At 40.7% G+C, this 20,341-nt stretch overlaps 1 protein-coding gene across 4 annotated transcripts in view; it reads left to right on the top strand.

The window, feature by feature from the left end:
- LOC110445359 (diacylglycerol kinase theta-like) overlaps nt 1-4,698 on the top strand; it is a 47,565-nt gene extending 42,867 nt beyond the window's left edge. For all 4 annotated transcript variants that reach the window (XM_021489929.1, XM_021489930.1, XM_021489928.1 and 1 more), the window contains 3 exons: nt 594-692; nt 2,256-2,383; nt 4,216-4,698. In XM_021489929.1, the coding sequence (XP_021345604.1) occupies nt 594-692; nt 2,256-2,378 (222 nt within the window). In that variant the 3' untranslated portion in view covers nt 2,379-2,383; nt 4,216-4,698. The remainder of the gene's footprint in view (nt 1-593; nt 693-2,255; nt 2,384-4,215) is intronic.
- Nucleotides 4,699-20,341: the final 15,643 nt, after the last annotated feature.

The raw sequence follows: 20,341 nt of genomic DNA, 5'->3' as shown, positions 1-20,341 counted from the left end.
GTAAATATCACAGGCAAAGTGGCCTACGCTCGGGGATAAGCATAGCACAGGGGGGACATGTCAGTATCACAGGCAGAGGGGCCTAAGCTGGGGATACACATAGCACAGGGGGGACATGTAAATATCACAGGCAGAGTGGCCTATGCTGGGGCTACACATTGAACAGGGGGGACATGTAAGTATCACAGGCAGAGTGACCTAAGCTGGGGCTACACATTGAACAGGGGGGACATGTCAGTATCACAGGCAGAGTGGCCTAAGCTAGGGATACACATTGAACAGGGGGGACATGTAAGTATCACAGGCAGAGTGGCCTAAGCTGGGGATACACATTGAACTAGGGGACATATTAGTATCACAGGCAGAGTGATCTATGCTGGGGCTACACATTGAACAGGGGGGACATGTAAGTATCACAGGCAGAGTGGCCTATGCTGGGGATACACATTGAACTAGGGGACAGTTTTGATTGGTTATTGGATTAATATAGTCAACTATGAATTGTTCAAATTATATCACTTTGATCAAGAGAATAGAATTGATTCATACTTCTTATACCGTAATACATTTTCATCTGGACTTTTGTATTGCAGTTACGGATAACATTGTTAGCAGACATACCGGTCCAAGTTGATGGCGAGCCGTGGGTTCAGCCAGCCGGCCAAGTTGTAGTACTACGATCAGCATTAAAGGTAACAACATTGACATCTTTAACTTAATCACCCCTGAAATTTCATAATGAACTATTCCAACCATTGAATTGGAAGAGTTCAAATGTGTCTTCAGGGGTAAATGAGTCACAGACACAGGATCAAAATAGTAGTATACAGCTGTGAGTGGCAGAAATAGTACAATCTTTTCAGGAGTCGTGTTAGTGAATTTCAATGACAGTGCCCATGGCTGTGTTTTCTGTCCGGATAGTAATGACAGCGCCCATGGCTGTGTTTTCTGTCTGGATAGTAATGACAGTGCCCATGGCTGTGTTTTTTGTCCGGGTAGTAATGACAGTGCCCATGGCTGTGTTTTTTGTCCGGGTAGTAATGACAGTGCCCATGGCTGTGTTTTCTGTCCGGATAGTAATGACAGTGCCCATGGCTGTGTTTTCTGTCTGGATAGTAATGACAGTGCCCATGTCTGTGTTTTCTGTCCAGATAGTAACAGCAGTGCCCATGGGTGATTTTTCTTTACGGATAGTAACGACACTGCCCATGGCTGTTTTTTCTGTCCGGATAGTAGTAATGACGGTGCCCATGGGTGTTGTTTCTGTCCGGATAGTAATGGCAGTGCCCATGGGTGATTTTTCTTTACGGATAGTAACGACAGTGCCCATGGCTGTTTTTTCTGTCCGGATAGTAACGGCAGTGCCCATGGCTGTGTTTTCTGTCCAGATAGTAGCGACAGTGCCCATGGCTGTGTTTTCTGTCCGGATAGTAATGACAGTGCCCCTGGCTGTTTTTTCTGTCCGGATAGTAACGACAGTGCCCATGGCTGTGTTTTGTGTCCGGATAGTAATGACAGTGTCCATGGGTGTTGTTTCTGTCCGGATAGTAATGACAGTGCCCATGGCTGTTTTTTCTGTCTGGATAGTAACGACAGTGCCCACGGCTGTTTTTTCTCTCCGGATAGTAAGAACAGTGCCCATGGCTGTTTTTTCTGTCTGGATAGTAACGACAGTGCCCACGGCTGTTTTTTCTCTCCGGATAGTAAGAACAGTGCCCATGGCTGTTTTTTCTGTCCGGTAACTGCCGCATTTTGAAAACTTGCAATGCTTGTCCGATAACTTACAAATGTCAGAATATTTCTTGATAAGATTTCGTTGATAATTGCACCATGATTAGTTGGTGAGTAACATACTGTACTCAGATTTCTATACCCGCGCAAGGGACCATTGAGACGACTTACACTCATCTTCAGAACCATAAACCCCGATATTAAGTCTGTGGTAGAAGGTCATCAAACCTCATCGTTCGAATAAATTGCCTTCACTTTATCAAAAGGCACTACAACTTCATCACAACTTCTACAAAACTGTAAGGCTCAGACATAGTATATTTGTAGCATCACATTTTGGGTTACATGTCACAGGACTCAATCAGTTAAAAAAGTAAAAGAAAATTAGGTGAACAAGTCCCTTGAGCCTCTTGCGAGTAGTCTTTGAGAAAGTTTTACACAAATTCCCTAGATAATCATTTGTTAAATGCAGTACTTGTTTCACTTATTTTACAATTTTCAATATAATACTGTTTCCTTTTCAGGCAACAATGTTGAAAAAAAGCAAAAATAAGATAAAGCGGAGAAATACAGAACCCAGTATATTTTTCCCTGATAATGAACAACTTCGATTACAGTCGCCTACAGAGGAGAACGAGCCACTCTAATTCAAGTAGGTAATCATACGTCAGTGGCATAGTGTTCAAAGCCATACAGGCAACCGTATGTCTGGCATAGTGTTCAAAGCTGTACAGGTTACCGTACGTCTGTGGCATAGTGTTCAAAGCCGTACAGGTAACCATATGTCTGTGGCATAGTGTTCAAAGCTGTACAGGTAACTGTACGTCTGTGGCATAGTGTTCAAACCCGTACAGGTAACCGTACGTCTGTGGCATAGTGTGCAAAGCTGTACAGGTAACCGTACGTCTGTGGCATAGTGTTCAAAGTCGTACAGGTAACTGTACGTCTGTGGCATAGTGTTCAAAGCTGTACTGGTAACCGTACGTCTGTGGCATAGTGTTCAAAGTCGTACAGGTAACCGTACGTCTGTGGCATAGTGTTCAAAGCTGTACAGGTAACTACGTCTGTGGCATAGTGTTCAAAGCCGTACAGGTAACCGTTCATCTGTGGCATAGTGTTCAAAGCCCTACAGGTAACTGTACATCTGTGGCATAGTGTTCAAAGCTGTACAGGTAACCGTACGTCTGGGGCATAGTGTTCAAAGCTGTACAGGTAACCGTACATCTGTGGCATAGTGTTCAAAGTCGTACAGGTAACCGCACGTCTGTGGCATAGTGTTCAAAGCCGTACAGGTAGCCGTACGTCTGTGGCATAGTGTTCAAAGCTGTACAGGTAACTGTACGTCTGTGGCAGAGGGTTCAAAGCCGTACTGGTAACTGTACGTCAGTGGCATAGTGTTCAAAGCCGTACAGGTAACCGTTCATCTGTGGCATAGTGTTCAAAGCTGAACAGGTAACCGTACGTCTGTGGCATAGTGTTCAAAGCCGTACAGGTAACCGTACGTCTGTGGCATAGTGTTCAAAAACGAACAGGTAACCGTACGTCTGTGGCATAGTGTTCAAAGTCGTACAGGTAACCGTACGTCTGTGGCATAGTGTTCAAAGTCGTACAGGTAACCGTACGTCTGTGGCATAGTGTTCAAAGTCGTACAGGTAACTGTACGTCTGTGGCATAGTGTTCAAAGTCGTACAGGTAACCGTACGTCTGTGGCATAGTGTTCAAAGCTGTACAGGTAACTACGTCTGTGGCATAGTGTTCAAAGCCGTACAGGTAACTGTACATCTGTGGCATAGTGTTCAAAGCCGTATAGGTAACTACATCTGTGGCATAGTGTTCAAAGCCGTACAGGTAACCGTACGTCTGTGGCATAGTGTTCAAAGCTGTACAGGTAACTACGCCTGTGGCATAGTGTTCAAAGCTGTACAGGTAACTAAGTCTGTGGCATAGTGTTCAAAGCCGTACAGGTAAATGTACATCTGTGGCATAGTGTTCAAAGCCGTATAGGTAACTTCATCTGTGGCATAGTGTTCAAAGCCGTACAGGTAACCGTACATCTGTGGCATAGTGTTCAAAGCTGTACAGGTAACCGTACATCTGTGGCATAGTGTTCAAAGCTGTACAGGTAACTGTACGTCTATAACTTTTACTTTATTATTATATATACTGTATACCAGGAAATTTTCGCCCTTCTCCCATGAACTCTATTTTCACCCAATGTCAATTTTGCCCATCACTAAAATTATTATGTATATGATGTTGCCTACCTGTATTCACTGTAAAGATGAATTTACCTTTATTACAGAGAGTGAAAAAGGTGAAAATTTCCCGATATACAGTATATTATGTATTGAAACATGATAGATGATAGAGTAGACCAGTTTATACCAGTCCAATACTGAAATCAGAAATTAACTCTGAGAACATGTCAGTTCCTGCTACTTTATGTGTTTACAGAGAGTAAAGCCGTAATGATGCGTGTTGTAGGTGTTGTTTACCCTATAGACACGGAGCTAGTGATAGACGGGGAACTGAGGACCAACTCTGGGGATGTCTGTGATGTTACAAACATTCTTCATCAGACACACTGCTGTCAGTCATTAGTCTTCTAGAGTACCAACATACAGTCCTCCTGTAGTGATGTCATCGCCATGAGTACCAACGTTACTGTCTGTTAATGATTTTATCCTTGGATACGGACGTGACTGTCCTCCTGTAGTGATGTCATCGCCATGAGTACCAACGTTACTGTCTGTTAATGATTTTATCCTTGGATACGGACGTGACTGTCCTCCTGTAGTGATGTCATCGCCATGAGTACCAACGTTACTGTCTGTTAATGATTTTATCCTTGGATAAGGACATGACTGTCCTCCTGTAGTGATGTCATCGCCATGAGTACCATCGTTACTGTCTGTTAATGATTTTATACTTGGATACGGACGTGACTGTCAACCTGTAGTGATGTCATCGCCACGAGTACCAACGTTACTGTCTGTTATTGATTTTATCCTTGGATACGGAACTTACTGTCCTCCTGTAGTGATGTCGTCGCCATGAGTACCAACGTTACTGTCTGTTAATGATTTTATCCTTTGATACGGACATGACAGTCCTCCTTTAGTGATGTCATCGCCATGAGTACCAACGTTACTGTCTGTTAATGATTTTATCCTTGGATACGGACATGACTGTCCTCCTGTAGTGATGTCATCGCCATGAGTACCAACGTTACTTTTTGTTAATGATTTTATCCTTGGATATGGACGTGACTGTCAACCTGTAGTGATGTGATCGCCATGAGTACGAACGCTACTGTCTGTTAATGATTTTATCGTTGGAAACGGACGTGACTGTCCTCCTGTAGTGATGTCATCGCCAGGAGTACCAACGTTACTGTCTGTTAATGATTTTATCCTTGGATACGGACGTGACTGTGCTCCTGTAGTGATGTCATCGCCATGAGTACCAACGTTACTGTCTGTTAATGATTTTATCCTTGGATACGGACGTGACTGTCCTCCTTTAGTGATGTCATCGCCTTGGATACGGACATGACTGTCCTCCTTTAGTGATGTCATCGCCTTGGATATGGACGTGACTGTCCTCCTTTAGTGATGTCATCGCCTTGGATATGGACGTGACTGTCCTCCTGTAGTGATGTCATCGCCCGGAGTACAGATGTGACTGTCCTCTATTAACGATGTTGGTTGCCACAAGTATGAACATTGCTGTCCCCCAATTAGTGATGCTGATGGCACCAAGTAATATGGACGTTATTCTTCTTTGTGAATGAAGTTGGTGGCCCAGAGTATGAACACTTAATTAATAGTGATGTTGGTCAGCATTAGGATCAATATTACGGTCCTTGCTGGGGCCATGAACACAGGTGTAGCTGTCATCAATGCTACGGTCCTTGCTGGGGCCATGAACACAGGTGCAGCTGTCATCAATATTACGGTCCTTGCTGGGGCCATGAACACAGGTGTAGCTGTCATCAATGCTACGGTCCTTGCTGGGGCCATGAACACAGGTGTAGCTGTCATCAATGCTACGGTCCTTGCTGGGGCCATGAACACAGGTGTAGCTGTCAATTGTTCTTGAAATTGCTTGCTATGAGTATGATCGGTAACGGTGTCTGTCACTGACGTATGGATGGACATTGCTGTTTTTGGTCGCCATGGTTACGGACATGGATGTGAGTGGTTGGTAACAAGGAATATCTTGTGTTTGGATGTTAGGCTTTAGTCACGTTGATTGCCGGATCATATCATCCTCTTACTAACTAATGCTCGCATCCTCGTTTATTTTCGGCGACATCACCATAGTGTCATTGACAGGGAACTGTGTAATCATCCTTGATCCTGACTGCATCATTGACACTAAAACAATGCCCTCATTGATATCAGTGGAGCAATCCGAGGGCTTTGACTTAAGTTCGGATATCTGCTTTGCCCTTAGTCACAGGATTACCACATCTGGACATTGGGCTTCTCCTCAGCAACAAAGGCATGTGGATACAAAGACAGCCATGTGGGCGAAAACTACGGCCAGAGGGGGACCGTGTTGTGACTGGGACGTCGTCCTCAACGCACACATTGATTATTATGATCAGTAGCATGAGGCTACCTTATTCCCTATGCTCTTGTACTTTCTCAAATAAAAAAATATAATTTGCAACCACCAACCAACCAACTTCAATGCAGTCAGGGAACAAGGAACACTATAGTGTGACAGGATGGAGAACGGGCTACGATGACATCACATATACTGGGGCTGTAGGGATCACGCTGTGAGGACAGGTGACCTCACACAGAGGAGGTGGATACAAGGATACATATTGACAGGGGTCGTTAGTGATGTTCTGGTTGGTGGTCAGATGTTCTGTGTATGGAGTATGCAATGAGGAGCATTCACACAAGTTTGTTGTTTCAATATATCAGTGTGACTAACTATATTTCATTGAAATCTCAACAGGGTAAGGTTGGGTGTCTGTAGGACATTATTTATTTTTATAGGTAGTTTTAAAAAATTGCAATGTATAACCAACTACAGACCAGATCTGGGCATCCTGTCTGCTTCTTGTCTCTCATTGTTTACTAAACATTTCATTATTTCTAAATAATTAATTGGTTAAGGGCCCAGCTGTAACTATAGTGCTGTTTTGTTTATTTAGAGAAACTACCAGGCTATGACCAGTGTTTCTACTAGTGATGGGAACCTACTAAGTAATACAATACACTGCTGAAGTTAATCCATTTCTCTATGCTGCCAATTTCTATCACCATGGGTAACCACCGTGTCCTGCACTGCCATCTTACTGTTGCCATGGGTTATCACTGTCTTGCTGTTGCCCTTGTTTACCACTGTGTTGCTGTTGCCATGGGTTACCACTGTGTTGCTGTTGCCCTGGGTTACCACTATCTTACTGTTACTCTTGGTTACCACTGTCTTACGGTTGTCATGGGTTACCACTATGCCCTGGGTTGCCATTGTCAGACTGTTGTCCAGAGTCACCACTATCTGTTACTAGCTGTGAAAAGCTGAAGAAGTTTGACAAATTTGGATGGCAAGTTAATTCAGTTGTTAGACAAAGTAAAGTATGGACACTTTCAGTTTATAAACAAAGTGAAGTATGTACACTATCAGTGTTTATAGACAAAGTGAAGTATGGACACTATAAGTCAATAGACAAAGTGAAGTATGGACACTATTAGTTTATAGACAAAGTGAAGTATGGACACTATCAGTCAATAGACAAAGTAAAGTATGGACACTTTCAGTTTATAAACAAAGTGAAGTATGGACACTATCAGTGTCTATAGACAAAGTGAAGTATGGACACTATAAGTCAATAGACAAAGTGAAGTATGGACACTTTCAGTTTATAAACAAAGTGAAGTATGGACACTATCAGTGTTTATAGACAAAGTGAAGTATGGACACTATTAGTCAATAGACAAAGTGAAGTATGGACACTATTAGTTTATAGACAAAGTGAAGTATGGACACTATCAGTTAATAGACAAAGTGAAGTATAGACACTATCAGTTAAAAGACAAAGTGAAGTATTGATATTATCAATTAATACACAAATCAGAATAAATTCAATATTTTAAGTGGCAAAATTGAAGTGTTGACAATATAAATTAAAGGACAAATTCGGGTGTTAAGACTATCAATTAACCCTTAGGCTGCAACGCGCCACAATAGTGGTTTCGAAAAGCCGGCCATCAGTGCTACGCACGACAATAGTGGCGCTCAGTCAGTAGGTTTTTGATCAGTAAACAGGAAGTGTGAAAGCGGACTGTTGCTATACCAAACCCGAAAGCGTATAGTAGAAGGCTTCTGATTGGTTGTTTTGTCATTACTTTCGATATTCCTGGCAATGTACCCTAGTAATAACCAAAGTGTGCAAGATAATTTCAAATCGGAAAAAACGTCATGAAAATGGCGGACGTGTAGATTGAAGTGATGAATATGATGGTAAACATTTATTCTCTAGCGTCACCTACGATGATAATAAAGGTTTTAAAGGGTTTGACATCGGTGTAACATAATATGCAACTTTCCAATGAACGGCTTTGTGCCCTTCGCAAACATGAAAATATCGGCAGACCGAGGCGCACATGTCGTCTGCAGGTGAGGCCGAATTGAACATTGACATGTTTTGAGCCGATTGATTTCTTCAAACTATTTATCGATGATTTAATCATAAACTAGACCGTAGCTAAGATATATCTATATGCCGACTGTGACAGTAAATATATTGAATGACGACCTGAAACCTGTAGCAAATCGCATGCAATTCTTGATGAAATACCTTACCTTTTTACCTGAAAATCTCCGTGTAAATGTACAGCGTCTTATGTCATTAATGAAGTTTACAATCTCTGTTATCATTTTCCAATCACATTTGCTGACAAAAACAATTTTAAAATGATCTTTCTGGTGCTTAAATCCGATTAATTAAAAGTTTCACCTTTTTTTACCATTATTACCACCTGTACAGGTAAATACTGAAGCAACTTTAGAATCGAAAACCAACAATTTTCAAGTTATGCACATTATTTCAATAATTAATTCAGCAGTGGCCCCTTTTTCATAGAAATCAATGTAGCAGCCTAAGGGTTAATAGACAAAGTTAATCGCTGAGATTGTCAAATAATAGGGAAAAAATCAGGTCTTTAGATAAAATCAGTGGTCAGAGATTAAAGGGCACAGTCAGGTTTTGAGACTATCAATCAATTCATGGACAAAGTCAGGTGTTGAGTCTATCAAGTAATGGACCAAGTCCTGGTGTTAAGAAAATCAATTAATGGACAAAGTTTGGTATTAAGAAAACCAATTAATGGACAAAGTCGGGTATTAAGACTATCAATTAATGGACAAAGTCAGGTATTAGGACTATCAATTAATGTCGGGTGTTAAGAAATCAATTAATGGACAAAGTCGGGTATTAACACTATCAATTAATGGACAAATTCAGGTATTAAGACTATCAATTAATGGACAGTCGGGTATTAAGACTGTCAATTAATGGACAAAGTCGGGTGTTGAGACTATCAAGTAATGGACAAATTCAGGTATTGAGACTGTCAATTAATGGACAAAGTCGGGTATTAAGACTGTCAAGTAATGGACAAAGTCGGGTATTTAGACTATCAAGTAATGGACAGTCGGGTATTAAGACTATCAAGTAATGGGCAAAGTCGGGTGTAATGACTATCAATTAATGGACAAAGTCGGGTGTTGAGACTATCAAGTAATGGACAGTCGGGTATTAAGACTATCAATTAATGGACAAGGTCAGGTGTTAAGACTTTCAATTAATGGACAAAATCAGGTATTATGACTATCAAGTAATGGACAAAGTCGGATATTAAGACTATCAATTAATGGATAAAGTTGGGTATTAAGATGCAATTAATGGGCAAAGTTGGATATGAAGACAATCAATTAATGGACAAAGTTGGGTATTTAGACTTTCAATTAATGGACAAAGTCTGGCATTAAGACTATCAATTAATGGACAAGGTCAGGTGTTAAGACTATCAATAAATGGACAAAGACCTTGATGGTAGATCTTCTATGATTCCCTAGTATACCTTTGTGGTATATCCTGTGTGGTTCCCACTCATACCTTTGTGGCAGATCTTTTTGTGGTTCCCCCTTTTTTGTGGCAACCTCTGGGTGTTTTTCTATCATATGATTGTGGTAGACGCTGCATGGTACCCTAACGTACCACTGATGTGGCAGACTCTGCGTGGTACCCTAACGTACCACTGATGTGGCAGACTCTATGTGGTACCCCTACGTACCACTGATGTGGCAAACACTGTGGTACCCTAACATACCACTGATGTGGCAGACACTGTGGTACCCTAATGTACCACTGATGTGGCAGACACTGTATGGTACCCTTACGTACCACTGATGTGGCAGACACTGTGTGGTTCCCTAACGTACCACTGATGTGGCAGACACTGTGTGGTACCCCTACATACCACTGCTGTGGCAAAAACTGTGGTACCCTAACATACCGCTGATGTGGCAGACACTCTATGGTACCCTTACGTACCACTAATGTGGCAGACTCTGTGTGGTTCCCTAACATACAACTGATGTGGCAGATGCGGTGTGGGACCCTAACATACCACTGACGTGGCAGACACTGTGTGTTTCCCTAACGTACCACTGATGTGACAGACACCGTGTGGTTCCCTAACATACCCCTGATGTGGCAGACGCTGTGGGGTTCCCTAACATACCACTGACGTGGCAGACACTGTGTGTTTCCCTAACGTACCACTGATGTGGCAAACTCTGTGGTACCCTAACATACCCCTGATGTGGCAGACACTGTGTGGTACCCTAACATACCACTGATGTGGCAGACACTGTATGGTACCCTAACGTACCACTGATGTGGCAGACACTGTGTGGTTCCCTAACATACCACTGATGTGGCAGATGCTGTGTGGTACCCTAACATACCACTGATGTGGCAGACACTGTGTGGTACCCTAACATACCACTGATGTGGCAGACACTGTGTGGTTCCCTAACGTACCACTGATGTGGCAGACNACCCTAACATACCACTGATGTGGCAGATGCTGTGTGGTACCCTAACATACCACTGATGTGGCAGACGCTGTGTGGTTCCCTAACATACCACTGATGTGGCAGATGCTGTGTGGTACCATAACATACCACTGATGTGGCAGACACTGTGTGGTACCCTGACATACCACTAATGTGGCAGACACTGTGTGGTTCCCTAACATACCACTGATGTGGCAGACTCTTTGTTGTGAGCTGGGAAGACTCTGGATTGGTATCCATATCCTACAGGCATGACAGACCCCTGGGTAGTTGATATTTTGTATATTTTGATGGCGGGTGATTACCACCTGTGTGTAGGATTAGTGTGTGCGTGTGTGTGTGGGTGTGTAGGTGGAAGTTGGGTGTAAGTAGTGGCTTGTGTATATATATAGGGGTGTAAGAGTTTGAGAGTATTTGTAGTTCTGTATAATATATACATATATATGTTTCAAACATTTCCTCTTTTCAGTCTTTAAGATATGTGAAAGACTGGCTGCTATCAAAATCCTGTATATTTTCTTTTCAAAAAACTGCAACGTGGAACAGTTTGCAATTTTTTGTTTATTATGAAAAATTTGAAAGAAACATATATTATACCAATGATATGACTATGTCCATATATAATGTAATAATGGTGAACCTTCCCTGTGACTACAGTGGCGATGTGACTGTGTTTGGACACTTGTTGTAGGTCTGAGCCAGTAGGATCATTTTGTGACACCCCTATAGTTATTAAACGGCACGGCTGTGTCGCGTAACAGTAAAACTGTTACCAACGGACCATGACAAGGTTAATTATAGTAGCATCATGACGGGGTATAGTACCAGTATGACAAGTTATAGAACACAATATTCTTCTTAATGTCTTAAGTCATTTATCACAAGTCATAGTAACTCATTCACCCCTGAAATTTCATAATAAACTATTCCAACCTTTGAATTGGAAGAGTCCACATGTGTCTTCAGGAGTGAATCAGTTAAGGATCCCTGTCCCACTGCAGGCAAAACGCTAGAGACTCCGCTGTGTTTTCTTAAATACACAGTAACCTCCCCTTAATTTTGTTTTGGATATTACTGTAGCGAGAATCGGCCAGTGCACTTTCGTTGACCAGCTAGCTCAGTTGGTTATAGCGACAGTGTAACATTGAAGTCCAGCGTTTTAATCCTGGTCTAACCCACAAAATTTTCACTCTCAGAACAATTTTGTTGATTTGATTTGATTTCTTCTTTATTGTTTCTATATAAAAACCTCCAAGGTATGGTTTTCTTTATTGTTTCTATATAAAAACCTCCAAGGTATGGTTTTCTTTATTGTTTCTATATAAAAACCTCCAAGTTATGGTTTTCTTTTCAGAAATGATTCCCCAAAGTTATGGTCACGATGGAAAAACCTGTCTCTAGTGCATAGTACCAGGCAGTGGTACAGGAATCGGAAGTGAAATATGACATGAACAGACCTCTGTATAAATAACTTTTTAAATTTTAAATGTATGTACATATAATGTTTTTAAGAGATCAGACTCCAGAAGGTTAATATAAATGGCCCTTGTCTTAGATGATAACCATATAGTCCACTGACGATACCTCTTCAGCAGTTGTACCAAGTCAAGGTGTGAAAACGGAAATATTCTAGGCACTACAAGACACAATCGTTATAGATTTAAACCTGAACAGGTCATTTTTACATATAATAGGTTTGGAAGCTGGCAATAAGCATGATATTAATGAGTTTATTTAAATTTTAAAATCTAATGAAATATATATATATAACAAACTAGATTACATACAGAAAATTCAAGAGAAATATTTTTTGGAATATATGATGTTAACCAAACTAGGAACTTCGGTGGAATCTACTGTACCACCATGTCAAGATTAAAGTAACACCATGTCAGGTAAAGTTACGCCATGTCAGGGTAATGTTCCACCATGTCAGGGTAATGTTCCACCATGTCAGGTAAAGTTATGCCATGTCAGGGTAAAGTTCCACCATGTCAGGGTAAATAAAGTTCCACCATGTCAGGGTAAATAAAGTTCCACCATGTCAAGAGTTAAGTTCCACTATGTCAGGGTAAATAAAGTAACACCATGTCAAGAGCAAAGTAACACCATGTCAGGGTAAATAAAATAAAAACCATGTCAGGGTAAAGTTCCACCATGTCGGGGTAAATAAAGTTACTCCATGTCAGGGTAAAGTTCCACCATGTCCAGGTAAATAAAGTAACACCATGTCAGGGTAAAGTTCCACCATGTCAGGGTAAATAAAGTAACACCATGTCGAGAGTAAAGTAACACCATGTCAGGGTAAAGTAACACTATGACAGGGTCTTGTACCTGAAGTGCTCAGTTCTGTAACACAACTCTCTAACATAAATAGAAGTTAAACATCCTTTTTTGTTTATATGACTTATAAACAACAGTATAAGTTAATTAAGTGATACTTTCTAATACGCTTGCAGGTGACAGCCTCTGTACATAACAACAACCCCTGTACATGGTAACAGTCCCTGTACATGGTAACACCCCATGTACATAACAACCCCTGTACATGGTAACACTCCTGTACATGGTAACAGTCCCTGTACATGGTAACACCCCAAGTACATAACAACTCCTGTACATGGTAACACCCCTGTACATGGTAACAGTCCCTGTACATGGTAACACCCCATGTACATAACTGCTCCTGTACATGGTAACACCCTTGTACATAGTAACAGTTTTGGTACATGGTAAAAACCCTGTACATCATAACAGCCCTGTACATGGTAACAGTTTCGGTACATGGTAAAAACCCTGTAAATCATAACAGCCCTGTACATGGTAACACTCTTGTACATGGTAACAGTCCCTGTACATGGTAAGTCCCTGTACAAGGTAACCGTTTCGGTACATGGTAACACTCTTGTACATGGTAACAGTCCTGTACATGGTAACAGTTTGGGTACATGGTAACAATTCCTGTACATGGTAACAGTTTAAGTACATGGTAACAGTTTCAGTACAAAGTAACAATCCCTGTACATGGTAACAGTTTAAGTACATGGTAACAACAGTTTAAGTACATGGTAACAGTTTAAGTACATGGTAACAGTTTAAGTACATGGTAACAGTTTCAGTACATGGTAACAGTCCCTGTACATGGTCACACCCTTGTACATGGTAACAGTCCCTGTACATGGTAACAGTCCCTGTACATAACAGTCCCTGTACATGGTAACAGTCCCTGTACATGGTCACACCCTTGTACATGGTAACAGTCCCTGTACATGGTAACAGTCCCTGTACATGGTAACACCCTTGTACATGGTAACAGTTTGGGTACATGGTAACAGTTTCAGTACAAAGTAACAATCCCTGTACATGGTAACAGTTTCAGTACATGGTAACAGTTCTGTACATGGTAACAGTCCTGTACATGGTAACAGTCCCTGTACATGGTAACACCCCTGTACAAGGTAACAATTTCAGTACATGGTAACAGTCCCTGTACATAACAGTCCCTGTACATAACGGTCCCTGTACATGGTAACAGTTTCAGTACATGGTAACAGTCCTGTACATGGTAACAGTCCCTGTACATGGTAACACCCCTGTACAAGGTAACAATTTCAGTACATGGTAACAGTCCCTGTACATAACAGTCCCTGTTCATGGTAACACCCCTGTACATGGTAACAGTTTAAGTACATGGTAACAGTTTAAGTACATGGTAACAGTTTAAGTACATGGTAACAGTTTAAGTACATGGTAACAGTTTCAGTACATGGTAACAGTTTCAGTACATGGTAACACCCCTGTACATGGTATCACACATATACATGGTAACAGTCCCTGTACATGGTAACATACACTTGTGATATTACTATTTATAACATTTATAAAACAAGGCTTTACAGCAGCGTCCCCCGTACATTATTTCGTTGTTATTAGAATGAAGGGTTGTGCAATCACTTTTTACACTTTAAAGTTTTCTCAGTTGATTTTACACATACTGGAAAATTAGTCATTTTATTATTTATTAAGATATATATATATATATATATACTACTGACTGGTTGTTTTTTGTTTTTGCTATTTTTGGTTTTGACTAAACACTATGTGAACTTACTAGAGCCTGTTGTTCCCTGCGTGGGCAAGCTAGTGTACCTACAATGTATCTTATCGATCAAAACATTCTGTTTCTTCAATCAAAACTGATGAAAAAAATATTAAAAAGTTGTGAAGTGTATGTTTTGAAACATGCAGTTTTTAATGAGTTTAGGGAGGATATGTTTAAACTCCTACATGTAATGGGACTAATATTACAGTCTTAAATTTGTATAAAAAATACAAAAAAAAATTAGAAAAAAATAGACTGGAACTGTGGACCATGATTTGATTTCTGACATGTTTTGGTAGGACATCTTGCGCACGAAAAATGATACATGCTCTAGGATTTTGTAGGATTATTTACTAAGGACAAGTAATAGATGTACAAGTCCACCTCACATCAGAATCTCATTATTTTTTATGTTTAAGATATATTATATTTTACCTTTTTTATATAGATTTTGCTTCTTACAAGTGAAAGGAGAACCTATGGGCAGTCTGAACATGTATCTGTATACACGTGTACTGACGACTCCCTAAGGTTGTGTTATCTGAACATGTATCTGTATACACTTGTACTGACGGCTCCCTAAGGTTGTGTTATCTGAACATGTATCTGTATACACGTGCACTGACGACTCCCTAAGGTTGTGTTATCCGAACTTGTATCTGTGTACACGTGTACTGACGCCTCCCTAAGGTTGTGTTATCTGAACCTGTATCTGTATCCACGTGTACTGACGACTCCGTAAGGTTGTGTTATCTGAACATATAGATTTTGCTTCTTACAAGTGAAAGGAGAACCTATGGGCAGTCTGAACTTGTATCTGTATACACGTGTACCGACGACTCCCTAAGGTTGTGTTATCCGAACTTGTATCTGTGTACACGTGTACTGACGACTCCCTAAGGTTGTGTTATCCGAACATGTATCTGTGTACACGTGTACTGACGACGCCCTAACAGTTGTGTAGTTTGACATATATATGTGTATACACATGTGCTGACGCCGCCCTAAGGTTGGGTAGTCTGACATCTATATGTGTACACACATGTGCTGATGCCGCCCTAAGGTTGTATAGTCCGACATATATATGTGTATACACATGTGCTGGTGTAGCCCTAAGGTTGTGTAGTCTGACATATATATGTGTATACACATGTGCTGATGCCGCCCTAAGGTTGTATAGTCCGACATATATATGTGTATACACATGTGCTGGTGTAGCCCTAAGGTTGTGTAGTCTGACATATATATGTGTATACACATGTTCTGGTGTAGCCCTAAGGTTGTGTAGTCTGACATATATGTGTATACACATGTGCTGACCCCGCCCTAACAGTTGTGTAGTCTGACATATATATGTGGATACACATGTGCTGACACCGCCCTAAGGGTGTGTAGTCTGACAAATATATGTGTATACACATGTGCTGGCGTAGCCCTAAGGTTGTGTAGTCTGACAAATATATGTGTATACACATGTGCTGACACCGCCCTAAGGTTGTGTAGTCTGACAAATATATGTGTATACACATGTGCTGACGCTGCCCTAAGGTTGTGTAGTCTGACATATATATGTGTATACACATGTGCTGACGCCACCCTAAGGTTGTGTAGTCTGACATATATATGTGTGTACACAATGTAAAGTTTCATGATGTGTTTTCACATGTGATTTGAAGTTGTCAGTAGTGTGTGGTTTCATGTGTATACACATGTATCATTACAATGAAATGGTAAGGATACTGGTGTATCCGTACATTGTTGAGATACTGGTGTATCTGTACATTGTTGAGATACTAATGTATCCGTACATTGTTGAGATACTGGTGTATCTGTGCATTGTTGAGATACTGGTGTATCTGTGCATTGTTGAGATACTGGTGTATCTGTACATTGTTGAGATACTGGTGTATCTGTACATTGTTGAGATACTGGTGTATCTGTACATTGTTGAGATACTGGTGTATCTGTACATTGTTGAGATACTGGTGTATCTGTACATTGTTGAGATACTGGTGTATCTGTACATTGTTGAGATACTGGTGTATCTGTACATTGTTGAGATACTGGTGTATCTGTACATTGTTGAGATACTGGTGTATCTGTACATTGTTGAGATACTGGTGTATCTGTGCATTGTTGAGATACTGGTGTATCTGTGCATTGTTGAGATACTGGTGTATCTGTGCATTGTTGAGATACTGGTGTATCTGTACATTGTTGAGATACTGGTGTATCTGTACATTGTTGAGATACTGGTGTATCTGTGCATTGTTGAGATACTGGTGTATCTGTGCATTGTTGAGATACTGGTGTATCTGTACATTGTTGAGATACTGGTGTATCTGTACATTGTTGAGATACTGGTGTATCTGTGCATTGTTGAGATACTGGTGTATCTGTGCATTGTTGAGATACTGGTGTACCTGTGCATTGTTGAGATACTGGTGTATCTGTGCATTGTTGAGATACTGGTGTATCCGTACATTGTTGAGATACTGGTGTATCCGTACATTGTAAGTTTAGAGATACATTTGTTTTTACACATGATTCAACACACATATTATACAGACCATGTTTATGTACCAGTAACCTTGCACTTACAGGTGAAACAGGCACGTGTGTCGAGCTTCCTGCACATGTACCCTGATGTACTAATACATGTGTATTGGCACATATGTCTTGAAACAGCATTTTGTTGATGTATAAGCACATGTGTACTGATCCATGTGTCCTTATACAGAAAAACACATACATATGAATATGGAGATTTATCGGTACATGTGTACTGGTACATATGTTTTGAGCAACAGACACATGTGTGTTGTTAAACATGTTGAGGTGTTTGCACATGTGTCTTGATTTAGCGACACATATGTTGAGGTAGTGATACTTGTATACCGTACATGTGTTTTGAGCCACAGACACATGTGTACAAAATCCGTATATGTGCTGGTACATGTGTACTGGTACAGATGTGTTGAGCTACTTAAACACGTGAGTTGATCTGACACCTGTTTTGAGCCACAGACATGTTTAATGGTATGTGTGTATTAATTAGGTACTAAGCACAATGTCTACTGGTACATAGAAATACATGTACGGTATATGTGAGGGAGACACACTCTTACCTGGCCCTGGTTTGTTTACGACCAGGACGGGATAAATAAACAGCTTGATTTACACAGCGTTTACAAACCTATAGAATTGTATGTGTTACCTCTATGCCAGCCATGAAGTTAGTTGTGATATGTTCTACCACCGGTGTCGTGGAACACCAGGCATTGGTCTCCTTATATGGTGTCAACATTTCATGGCTTATTTGATAAATAGATTGTTGTTAAGGAATAAGAAGAAGAATAAAGATAAAAGTTTTCAATTGTACTTTTGTTGCTTATCTCTATCCAAAGGAGTCTTATTGTTATAACAATAGTATATAGCGGATATAAACTCCCTATATGTCAAGTGACAAAGAAACGAAGTACTGTACCTAAGGGAAGCAGGGACGTTTCTCTACTGTCGGGCATAACCGGTAGTTTGAGACCCGGGGTACATAACAAACATTATATATATACTTGAATATATACAATAAGTACCCTTTTATTAGTATACATTATTTTAAGCGTTCCTGACCCTTTGAACTCCCTCCAACGTTACAAAAACACTAGTAAGGAACAACAGTCAAAGTTGCAGCGACCGGCGCGACACACCTACCAACCATTTCGGACCAAGGAGTCGTCTCCCAAAATTACATAATATATAAGGATAGGATATAGCATTTGCGATTCCTCCCCTCCCCCTGAGGGAAGGCAACTTCCCTCACGCAGACAGAAGACCGACCTCCGTCAGTGAGACGAAACAACCCGCATGGGTGGAATCATGTAGGCGATAAATTAAACCCGTCAACCAACCAACCATGGGTAAAATGCAATAAAATAAGTTGAAGATTGAATTTATGAGGACGAAAAAGACTCCTCCCCAACTTCCTCATAGAAAAAGCATTAACAGTAGTGTAGAAGGCGTGCATTTCATTTTCAAAATGCAACTACATGTACGACATTTGAAAAATATATTTTAGAAGCTGAGTAAGTATATATGTTCATTAACAAACTTTGAATTGACAGTTCGAACTATATTATCTTGTTTGAATGTTTTAAGCAGGTGAATTAAAATGTCACTCGACAAAAACCAGCTGCTTTCGTTAATGGTAAAACTCTTGCGTTGCCGCCCTTTAATCACAGTTTATTGTCGTCTCAAGAGTTGCCTCCCCTTTACTAATATACTTCATGCGGTGTGTACCGTGTGTTTTAAAACTGTAATGGCGCGTGCCTGGCGGATTTTGGCACGTGCAGGCGGGTGTGTGTAGGTGTGGGATATGGCCTATGCTGGGTCGCACGTGCAAATCAATCCATACGACGAACAGGTATATAAGGTAATCAGAGAGATATCATTATAACCTCTTTATCACATACTACATGTACATGTAAATATTTTAGTACAATAAAAAACTTTAATAGCTGTAACACAAACTGAGAGTGTTTGAGGCGTGATTTGGAACCCGTAGTAAACTGATGGATCGGCCCAGGATACGACCTAAACATTGCTCTAGACCTATACACTGCTGATAGAAGTCTAGGTATTACTGCTGATAGTAGTATAGGTGCTGTTAGTAGGACATACTTGATAGCGATGTTAATGGTGCAGTATGCAGGTGACCCCAAAAGGTCATGATTCAATTTAATGTCTCTTTAACGTTCCATTGTATACTCAGGCTCACTCAGCAGCGCTGACTTTGACAAGCAAACAACATTGACTAGAATACATTATATCGTGTTTCACTGTGGATAACTTCCTGTAAAATGAGGAAATAAAAAGCGTCTAAATGTTATTATCGATAAAATAGGAATTAAACGCGCGTACGTTTGAGAATAATTTGATTATAGACAAACACTGTCTTTTTAGCTCACCTGGCACGAAGTGCCAAGTGAGCTTATGCCGTGGCGCGGCGTCCGTCGTCCGTCCGTCCGTCCGTCCGTCCGTCCGGCGTCCGGCGTCAATATTTTACTTTAAACGACTTCTTCTTAATAACCAAAAGGCCTAGGGTGTCAATATTTGGCCAGAAGCAAACTTGGATGAAGGGCTACAAAGTTTGTTCAAATAAATGACCTTCACCTATTTTCAAGGTCACAGGGGTCAAATATGTCAAAAACTTTAAACATCTTCTTCTCAATAACCAAAATGCCCAGGGAGATGATATTTGGCCAGTAGCATGCTTGGGTGAAGGGCTACCAAGTTTGTTCAAATGAATGACCTTCAATTATATTCAAGGTCACAGGGGTCAATTGTATTAAAAAACCTTTAAACAACTTCTTCTGAATAACCAAAATGCTCAGGGTGATGATATTT

This window comes from Mizuhopecten yessoensis, unplaced genomic scaffold (genome assembly GCF_002113885.1).
Source record: "Mizuhopecten yessoensis strain PY_sf001 unplaced genomic scaffold, ASM211388v2 scaffold2249, whole genome shotgun sequence".
In the NCBI taxonomy this organism is placed as follows: domain Eukaryota; kingdom Metazoa; phylum Mollusca; class Bivalvia; order Pectinida; family Pectinidae; genus Mizuhopecten; species Mizuhopecten yessoensis.
This window is presented reverse-complemented; position numbering and strand designations above follow the sequence as displayed.